Source organism: Lissotriton vulgaris, chromosome 5 (genome assembly GCF_964263255.1).
Source record: "Lissotriton vulgaris chromosome 5, aLisVul1.2, whole genome shotgun sequence".
Classification (NCBI taxonomy): Eukaryota; Metazoa; Chordata; class Amphibia; order Caudata; family Salamandridae; genus Lissotriton; species Lissotriton vulgaris.
The window spans coordinates 1842690475-1842701692 of NC_141693.1; the positions used below are offsets into that span (position 1 = coordinate 1842690475).

Below are 11218 nucleotides of genomic sequence, written 5' to 3' on the forward strand. Positions count from 1 at the left end.
AAAATGCCTTCGTATCTTCAGGATACAAAAGACGTGTTGAACTTGATTGAAGGTCTGCCTTTTGATGGGACTAGGGAACTCCTAGTCACACTTGATGTTGAGTCCCTCTATATGAACATTCCACAAGAACCAACACTGGAAGTATTGGATAGAATCCTGGATGAGACCGAATGGAATTCTATGACCCCCAATGATTTTGTACTTGATTTGGCCCACCTTGCATTGACAAGGAATTTCTTTGCATTTGAAGGTGACTTTTACCTTCAAATACATGGAACATCAATGGGGAGCACGTTTGCTCCTAGTCTAGCCTCACTTTATGTACACTCCTTTAAGTCCGAAGTCATCCTAAATGTGAACAATACCTTTCTCAGAAAAATCAGATTGTGGAAGCGGTATATTGATGACATCCTCTTAAATTGGAATGGGACGGTTGAGGATGTACAGGAATTTGGTAGATGGATTAACATGCAGAACCCTTACCTCAGGTTCACTCTACTGGGGATAAGCAGCTTGCCTTTTTAGTCCTGTCAATACAAGAAAAAGATGGTGTCCTAACTAGGGAGGTGTTTTACAAGCCTACGGATTGTTACAGCTTACTGAGGTTTGAAAGTTTCCATCCACTGAGGCTTCGAGAAAATCTACCAGTAGGCTATTTCCTATGTCTTAGACGGAACTGCACAGTGAAAAACAACTATCTAACCCATGCTGATAAACTGACAAAAAAACTAAAGGCGATGTCCTCCCGCTGTTTGAGATGCTGCTCGTTTTTCGAAAGTACTTCAGCCACTCCTGTCCCAGCCAGCATTGTACCATCCGTCAGGGAGCGGACTCAGTAGGTTCCTCAGAGTGGCGGTCCTTCTGAAGAAGTAAGGAGCGGGGGAGGGCCTGGGGACCTGGGGAGCACGTCGCACTTGATACAGCACTGGCGGAGTGCTTGGGAAGCCGAATGATGGTGTTGGGTTTTACCCCCGGACAGCATTTACCATAACGAGATGTGCGTTCACTATTCAATTGAATGATGGCTTAATTATAGCCTGACATACACGCTGTAGTGTTTGGCATACTTAACGAAAGAATAGAGAAAACAACCCGCTGAGGAGAGTCGACACAGTACACTGGCATGTATTTTTGGTTACCACAATATAACAAGCAGGTTTGTTGCTTTGGGTTGCTTGTGATTGAGCATTTGTTCTCTTGCAATATATACAACTGACCATTGGAATATTATGATAATATTGATTGTTTTGAACACAAGACTATTCTACAACTTGGCACATATACGACAACCGCTTTTTTGATATTAAGTTAGTCAGGGGTTCCGCTACTGTAACGCAATCGGGGACCTGTGACAAACTAAAATACGAATAAAGGTTGCTGGCAATTACTTAACTACCTTAACCGATATCTTAACCTGCTGTTGAGCGTGCACTCCCACTCAGCAGCATGAAGCGAACCGGGCTAGTAACAACAAAGATAACATTGTATATTCTTTTGGTTTCGTTTTGTTACATGCCATCCTAGTCCTTTTACATTTACTTTGATTTGTTTCTTGTTGTCCTTCCTGTTTATGTACTTTTACCTTTTAGTGTGTGATTATGAAGGCACAACTTAGGTGTATTCCCCACACTGACAAGTAGGGATAGATGGGACACCCGATAATCTTTCTGTAGGGAAATGATAGCCCTGACGAATGCTCCAGACCGTTTAGGCTCTTTGTGCGGGCAGAAATATGTTGGCTTACTGCAAGATGGATCAGAGACATTATTCTCTGTAGGGTCCATCGACGTATTTGTTTTAATGTACCTCAGGTCCTCATTAATAAAGGTGATAACTGGGGCGCATGATTTTTAATTCAACTCAATCCGGCCTTTGTCCTGTAAGTTTTATGTAAGAACTCCCTCCTTTCGCCAAGTCTTCGCGGAGGTCGAGTCTGCCCTGGTAGTAACATCTTACCAGGGTGGGGAGAGGATGCCTATGATGAAGCATGACACAATACTGTGTGTAGGGCATCCTCTTCCACTAAGGATGGCATTCTAGACCCCCTTTTGTTATACATGACTTACAACATTAAGGTTTCTATACCTTACCATAGGTTTCCTTACCGCATTGTTATAGGCAACCTACTTCTTTTGTGTTCCGTGCTACAATGATAAATATGTGAGGTGTTGATAAATATCAAAGTGGAAAATATCACAGTATAGCATCTACTGATCATGGAATAAGTGTTTTCTTTCAGCCCTGAAGATGCATTTGGGGATATAGTGAAACTCGTGTTGGTTGAGGCTTGTTAATTTGCATAAGGCTGTAATTGTTCTGATGACTTTGGATGGACTGTGAACAATACAAATGAGAGCAGCATTTTAATGTTAAACAATACTCGTTTTGGATATAATCATGTTCATGAATGAGAAGATGAGGGCATTACAATAGGCTGTTGCCATATTTTTATGTGTGTATGTCTTCTAAATAAAAGTTTGAGTTCAAACTGGATATATGTACACAGATTGAGCCCCCTACAATCTCTGAGTTGTTTGAGTTCATGGCGTGCCCTGTTCAACAGCCTCTCGAGTTTGATTTAATAAACTATAATGTTGCTCTGTGTAAAAGAATAATCTAGGCCACATACAGGCATTCCCACTGGAATGATGCGTTTGTGGGGTGCTGCAGTATACGGATATTCGTGGATTTTCCACATTTGACACACAATCCATCACCTGCTGCATAATCTGCAGATTTCCCAGACATGCAGGAATCAGGGCAGGGCAGGGCCCTTGCACACAGACGTTCGTTCATACATAATGTCACGGACATGCAGGAATCTTAGCCTGGCCTGACCTGCCTAGAGTTCCCTCATAGAGCAGCAGGATAGCGGCAGCTCCTCCGCTAGGGTGGAGGAGCGCCACCCCACTGCCCTTTGAGCAGTGCAAAAATTAAAATTAAATGATATTAACACAATGTTATTATCATTTTATTTTTCCGCACTGAGGCAGTTGTGTTTACCTTTCGGGTGGGGCGGGGCTGGGCTGTCATCACAGCCAGCAGGGGGAGGAGTGGTTGGTGCACTTAAGAGCGCATGACCGTTCGGACAGCCATCTTGGGGCAGCCAAACAGACATGCACACTTGGCATTTCTCCACTCGGCTGCATTGCACAGCCGGGTAGAGAACATGCACAGGCTCCCATTTCCTGTCTGAGCACTGACCAGGCCGCTCGGACCAATCGCAACGCTGCTGTGTGCGTCCATGCATCAATAGAAGAGGACGGAGAAGAGGTTGAGGCCGGCACCAAGGTAGGTAAAATGTAATTTTTTTTCTATCCCTCTCCCCTGCCCCATCCGTACTATTCCGTGGCAGCCACCACTGCAGCAGGACCCCTGCACCTAGACGGTCGCCTAAGCATGATGTCGCAGAGAGCGGCCTCACCTGGTCCCTGATCCGCTCCTGTTGGCCCCTGATGGCTAGCGCATGCTGGGGGTACTTGTTCTTCAGGTGGTCCATAAAGGCGTCTCTCTTCCTCTCCATATCCGACTTCTGGAGGCTGGTGAGGGCCTCCAGGCTCTGGGCCGCGATCACAGTGTGCCGGCGCTCCGAGGTGTGCACCAGACCCACGTTGGAGAAGCGGCGGGTTCCGTTTCCCAGGGTCCGGTATTCTCTGGGGTACTCCGCATCGTCTGCTGAGATCATGTGTGTGCCAGGCCGGTTAGAATCTGCAAAGGGGGGAAAAGATAAACAGAGGAGAGTCACAGTCTTTTCCAGCCAGGTCCAGCAGATATAGCACCACCCCGCCCCCGTCCAAGGTGTGAAGGGGTCAAGCAGGTCTAGCCTGAGGTGAACTGGAAGAGCCTTGTGAGGGCCTTGGGCTTTGTACTGCTGGTCACCAATGAGGTCTACTGGCAAAGCTGGGGGTCTCAAGCATGGACTTGCAAAGGCACTTTGGGTCAGGAGTGAAATGTAGCCCCTGTTTTAGAACAGCTGCTGAGCTGCAGATTAGGAATGAAAGGTATTGGCAGAGCTGTGTGCCAGCCTTGGTGACACAGCATCAGGAAGTGTAGCAGATTAGCACAGAGGTGTTCTGGTACAGCTCTGTAAGGTTTACTGCCATCTGCATGTCACAATGGGATACCCTGGTAGAGAAAGGTGCTAGCCAAATATAGGATTAACAGAGGTGTTGCATGTGAGAGTAGAGCTCTACCCACCAGAGTGTGTGCCTGCAGGCACCACATCTCTGATAGAAATGTTGTTCTTGGGAGGGTGAAGGGGAGCTTGAGCTGGGTGCATGATCACGTGATGAGCTGAGGTGCAGTGCTGTAACCGTTTAGATGCAGGTGGAATAGCATATTATCTCCTAGCAACAGAAGGGCGGTCTGATGTTCTCCATGGGTTCCCAACGTGCATTGCGCAAGTGAGTGATTGTCAGGTGGGTGGGTGGAAGGGAGTGTCTGAAGCTTGTCTTAGAATCTTCCAGGAGAATGAGATGGAACTGGATGCTGGTGTCTGGTTAAAGAGGTTTGAGGGGGCAGGTGCTCGGAATCCTATGTGTGACCCATTGGGGAAGGCCCAGGAATTGAAAGGTTTGCGCTTGGTGGTACAGGACCGGAAGTGGATCCTGAGTAGAAGCCAAGTAGCCTTTGTTATTTACAGGTAATAACTCATTGTGACCTGATTCCCCCCCACTACTACAGAGAACGAAATGGCCACAGACCTGGCAGGCGATACAGGGCTGATGACACCAGAGGATAGTAAGTGGACCAGACCCTCGTGCAGGCCAGGTCACCATCAGGACAACTAGCCCAATGGGCTGATCCGTCCAGGGCCCGTGCCCTCCTTTTGACCTCGGTGTACACGTTGCCTACCAACCTAGAAGGCCTAGAGCTAGGCATCATGGGTAACCCAATGGAGGGAGTCTTCTCCCTCAGGCCAACCAACACTGCCTCTTTGCAGTACTGTTCCCAGACCAGAGGGCCCCTCTGGAAGGAATGATGTCGGCACTCGGCCTCAGGTAGCCTAGAGAGTCCAGCGAGAGAAGAGGTACCGCCTCAAGCCATCGTTCATCTGCCCACTACTGCTGAGACACTACAAGCTGTGGCTCTGCAGGGCCTATTCTATAAGATACTAGTCTCTTCCTGGTGTCCTAAGTCCACTTATGGTGGGCAGGAGGTACAAGGGGTTTCACCAGGATGGAGGTGTATGGGCAGGGATGTGTTCTGGTCACAGCACTGAAGAAGCAGAAGGTCCTACAGGTGAGTAATTCCCGAGCTACATTAGCAGAGTCTTTGTAGCACAATACTTGAGGGTGCTGCGCGCCAGGACAGACGTACACTGGCAGGGCTGGGGTAATGAGGGCTGCTGTAAGTGAGGGCCGAGGTGTAAGGATAGATCATAAGGTCAAGCCCAGCATTGGAATACTCGGGAGCTGCAGCCAATGAGTAGTGAGGTGCATTAGGAGAGCTCTATGCCAACCACAGCGGGCACTGGCAGGGCTGGGCGTGGGTCTGATTTTTCTAATGGCAGCGGTGATTTTATTCTCTGAACATAGTCACTGTTCCCTTTATATAAATAGCCAGGTCTCTCTTCTCTCTAGTGCTTACTCAGTAATACTGCACCTTTTCTACAACCTCAGAGAGCACACCCATAGAAGATGACGCCATTTTTGTGGAAGGGAGAGAAGGCAATTTTTGTGGTAGGGAGAGAAGGCAAACACAGGAGATCACGCCATTTTTGTAGAAGGGAGAGAAGGCACCCACAGAAGATGTTGTAGCTTTGTGGAAAGGAGAGAAGGCAAACACAGGAGATGACGAAATTTTTGTGGAAGGCAGAGAAGGCAATTTTTGTGGTAGGGCGAGAAGACTAACACAGGAGATTACGCCATTTTGTAGTAGGGAGAGAAGGCCAATACAGGAGATGATGCAATTTGTGTGGTAGGGAGAGAAGGCAAACACAGGAGATGACGCCATTTTTGTGGAAGGGAGAGAAGGCATTTTTTGTGGAAGGGAGGGAAGGCAAACACAGGAGATGACGCCATTATTGTGGAAGGGACAGAAGGCAAACGCAGGAGATGACACCATTTTTGAGGAAGGGAGAGAAGGCAAACACAGGAGATGACGCCATTTTTGCGGAAGGGAGAGAAGGCAAACACAGGAGATGACGCCATTTTTGTGGAAGGGAGAGAAGGCAAACACAGGAGATGACGCCATTTTTGAGGAAGGGAGAGAAGGCAAACATAGGAGATGACGCCATTTTTGTGGAAGGGAGAGAAGGCAAACACAGGAGATGACGCCATTTTTGTGGAAGGGAGAGAAGGCAAACACAGGAGATGACGCCATTTTTGTGGAAGGGAGAGAAGGCAAACACAGGAGATGACGCCATATTTGTGGAAGGGAGAAAAGGTAATTTTTGTGGTAGGGAAAGAAGGCAAACACAGGAGATGAAGCAATTTTTGTGGAAGGGAGAAAAGGCAAACACAGGAGATGATGCTACAATTTTTATGGTAGGGAGAGAAGGCAAACACATGAGATGAAGCATTTTTTGTGGAAGGGAGAGAAGGCAAAGACAGAAGATGACGCCATTATTGTGGAAGGGACAGAACGCAAACACAAGAGATGACGCCATTTTTGTGGAAGGGAGAGAAGGCAAACAGAGGAGATGACGCCATTTTTGTGTAAAGGAGAGAAGGCAAACACAGGAGATGAAGCAATTTTTGTTGAAGGGAGAGAAGGCAAACACAGGGGATGATGCAATTTTTGTGGAAGGGAGAAAAGGCAATTTTTGTGGTAGGGAAAGAAGGCAAACACGGGAGATGATGCAATTTTTGTGGAAGGGAGAAAAGGCAATTTTTGTGGTCGGGAAAGAAGGCAAACACAGGAGATGATGGAATTTTTGTGGAAGGGAGGTAATGCAAACACAGGAGATTATGCAACAATTTTTATGGTAGGGAGAGAAGGCAAACACAGGCGATGACACAATTTTTGTGGAAGGGAGAGAAGGCAAACACAGGAGATGATGCAATTTTTGTGGAAGGGAGAGAAGCCAAACACAGGAGATGATGCAATTTTTGTGAAAGGGAGAGAAGGAAACACAGGAGATGATGCCATTTTTGTGGAAGAGAGAATAGGCACCTACTGGAGATTACACCATTATTGAGGAAGGGAGAGAAGGCACCCACAGAAGATGATGTAGTTTTGTGGAAGGAAGACAAGGCAAACATCGGAGATGACGCAATTTTTGTGGAAGGGGAAGAAGGTACCCACAGGAGATGACACCATGTTTCTGGAAGGGACAGGTTACGAAGTCCGCTGCTTCTATTCCAGACCAAGAAGCTGCCATATTTATGGAATGAAGCCTGACACAGCCACCAAGCGAGTGTTTGCCACTATGAGAAACCCTGGAGCTGTCTGACTCTGCTTCCCCCATCCCCGTGGTAACACTTCCATGGGACCTAAGGAAAGGTTTGGGGGCTAGGGCAATGTGGGCGATGATGGACGGTGAACGACACTTGCGAACACCACCTCAAGGACCTGTGATTTTCCCAGAGTGGCACCGAAGACAAAGGACAAGTGCAATGACGTTGTCATGGACACATAATACACAGGCACAAACACATCAGAGGCCTAAAAGCACATGCTTTAAGCCAAACGATGGACAAAAGACACGACGAACAACGCACACTGAAATACACTTATGCTTCTGGGACTCTGAGCCATATTGACACGTCACTGCTTCACGCCATCTCCTGACACACCTTGAAATGTGAACATATCCTGCCAAGAGTCACAGCAGCTGTACCTTCTCACTTCCGGTCATAGCTCACAAGCTGAGCACCTCCTAAGACAGCACTCAAGCTGAGCACCTCCTCCTCCAGATTAGAAGCGCAGCACCTCATGAGACAGCACTCAGGCTGCGCACCTCCTCCTCCACCTTACCAGTGCAGCACCTCATGTGACAGTACTCAGACTAAGCAACTCATCCTCCACCTTACAAGTGCAGCACCTCATGAGACAGCACTCAGGCTGCGCACCTCCTCCTCCACCTTACAAGCGCAGCACCTCATGAGACAGCACTCAGGCTGCGCACCTCCTCCTCCACCTTACAAGCGCAGCACCTCATGAGACAGCACTCAGGCTGCGCACCTCCTCCTCCACCTTACAAGTGCAGCACCTCCTGAGACACCACTCAGGCTGAGCACCTCCTCCTCCACCTTACAAGCGCAGTACCTCCTCCTCCACCTTACAAGCGCAGCACCTCCTCCTCCACCTTACAAGCGCAGCACCTCCTGAGACAGCACTTAGGCTGAGCACCTCCTCCTCCACTTTACAAGTGCAGCTCCTGAGACAGCACTTAGGCTGAGCACCTCCTCCTCCACTTTACAAGTGCAGCACCTCCTCCTCCACCTACAAGCGGAGACCCTCCTCCTCCACCTTACAAGCGCAGCACCTCCTCTACCACCTTACAAGCGCAGCACCTCCTGAGACAGCACTCAGGCTGAGCACCTCCACCTTACAAGTGCAGCACCTCCACCTACAAGCGCAGACCCTCCTCCTCCACCTTACAAGCGCAGCAACTCATGAGACAGCACTCAGGGCGAGCACCTCCTCCTCCACCTTACAAGCGCAGCACCTCCTCCACCTTACAAGCGCAGCACCTTCTGAGACAGCACACAGGCTGAGCACCTCTTCCTCCACCTTACAAGCGCAGCACCTCCTCCTCCACCTTACAAGCGCAGCCCCTCATGAGACAGCACTCAGGCTGAGCACCTCCACCTCACAAGCGCAGCACCTCATGAGACAGCACTCAGACTGAGCACCTCCTCCTCCACCTTACAAGCGCAGACCCTCCTCCTCCACCTTACAAGCGCAGCATCTCATGAGACAGCACTCAGGCTGAGCATCTCCACCTCACAAGCGCAGCACCTCATGAGACAGCACTCAGGAAGTGCACCTCCTCCACCACCTTACAAGCGCAGCACCTCCTCCTCCACCATACAAGCGCAGCACCTCCCGAGACAGCACACAGGCTGAGCACCTCCTCCTCCACCTTACAAGCGCAGCACCTCCTCCTCCACCTTACAAGCGCAGCCCCTCATGAGACAGCACACAGGCTGAGCACCTACTCCTCCACCTTACAAGTGCAGCACCTCATGAGACAGCACTCAGGCTGAGCACCTCCACCTCACAAGCGCAGCACCTCATGAGACAGCACTCAGGCTGAGCACCTCCTCCTCCACCTTACAAGCGCAGCACCTCCTGAGACAGCACACAGGCTGAGCACCTCCTCCTCCACCTTACAAGCGCAGCACCTCCTCCTCCACCTTACAAGCGCAGCCCCTCATGAGACAGCACACAGGCTGAGCACCTACTCCTCCACCTTACAAGTGCAGCACCTCATGAGACAGCACTCAGGCTGAGCACCTCCACCTCACAAGCGCAGCACCTCATGAGACAGCACTCAGGCTGAGCACCTCCTCCTCCACCTTACAAGCGCAGCACCTCCTGAGACAGCACACAGGCTGAGCACCTCCCCCTCCACCTTACAAGCGCAGCACCTCCTCCTCCACCTTACACGCTCAGCCCCTCATGAGACAGCACGGTAAACAGACATAATATTGATTCCAAAATATCGATTGGACAAAATATCGAGTAAAAAATATAGACTGGGCAAAATATAGACTAGACAAAATATAGACAACAAAAATATCGAGTAATATCGACTAGAATAGCAAAAATATCGAATCAAAAATATAGACTAGACATAATATAGACTAGATAAAATATAGACAACAAAAATATCGAAAATAAGGTAAGTTATTAATATTTAATAATATTTGTGTAATATAAATCTGTAGCGGGTTGTGGGTTTATAGGGGAATAGGGTGGGAAGTAATTTAGTTATAAATAATTAATTATGTAAATTTAATCGAATTGTTACTTAAATAATAATTGGTAATTAATTAAAATATAATTGTTAATTAATTAAAAATGATTAATTGATAAATAATTAATTTTTAGTAATTTATTTTCTGTAGCGGGTTGTGTGTTTATAGGGGAATAGGGTGGGAAGTAATTTAATTATAATTAATTAAATATGTAAATTTAAACTAATTGTTAATTAAATAATAATTGGTAAATAATTAAAATATAATTGGTAATTAATTAAAAATAAATAATTGATAAATAATTAATTTTTAGTCATTTATTTTCTGTAGCGGGTTGTGTGTTTATAGGGGAATAGGGTGGGAAGTAATTTAATTTTAATTAAATAATTATGTAAATTAATTATATTTTTAAATTAATTATTAATTGGTAAATTAATAAAATATAATTGGTAATTAATTTAAAATAATTAATTGGGAATAGTAATTTTCACCCCTACGCTATCCAACGCTTTCCCTACTGTTGCACCCACTGGAGTTGGAATAGTAATTTTTACCCCTACGCTATCCAACGCTTTCCCTACTGTTGCACCCACTGGAGTGGGAATAGTAATTTTTACCCCTACGCTATCCAACGCTTTCCCTACTGTTGCACCCACTGGAGTGGGAATAGTAATTTTTACCCCTACGCTATCCAACGCTTTCCCTACTGTAGCACCCACTGGAGTGGGAATAGTAATTTTTACCCCTACGCTATCCAACGCTTTCCCTACTGTTGCACCCACTGGAGTGGGAATAGTAATTTTTACCCCTACGCTATCCAACGCTTTCCCTACTGTAGCACCCACTGGAGTGGGAATAGTAATTTTCACCCCTACGCTATCCAACGCTTTCCCTACTGTAGCACCCACTGGAGTGGGAATAGTAATTTTCACCCCTACGCTTGAGGAAATATAAATTTTATGGTCAAGAAATGTTCCCTAACGTGTACCCCACCGTCTCCATGTACGAGCTTAAAGTGCATGTAACTTCCCTCCTGTGCCAGCTATGAAGACGCAAATACATTTGCGTCCAACGTTAACATGTCCTCTTTCAGATCCACCCTGAACGGGTTGAATATTCCGTTCCTAAGTATGCCTTGCCAACGTCTTTATGTGGTGTACTTTACACGTTTTTCAGCTCTGGCGAAGTAGGCCCTGAATTCTGCCATCAAGCCTTTTCCTGCCTTCTGACTCTGAATGCCTCAGCCTGGGCCTGCCTCTGTACCCGTGACCTCTACCTTACTCCCTGCGCGGATAACGGCGCTTAGCTCAGCCTGTTGCCTGCCAAGACTGTATTCAACCTTCGAATTA

At 47.4% G+C, this 11218-nt stretch overlaps 1 protein-coding gene across 1 annotated transcript in view; it reads right to left on the reverse strand.

Annotated features, from left to right (window-relative positions):
* Positions 1-3702, reverse strand: part of SRCIN1 (SRC kinase signaling inhibitor 1) — a 922972-nt gene extending 919270 nt beyond the window's left edge. The window contains exon 1 of the mRNA XM_086924314.1: positions 3425-3702. Within this exon, the coding sequence (XP_086780440.1) occupies positions 3425-3685 (261 nt within the window). The 5' untranslated portion in view covers positions 3686-3702. The remainder of the gene's footprint in view (positions 1-3424) is intronic.
* Between the last annotated feature and the right edge of the window lie 7516 nt (positions 3703-11218).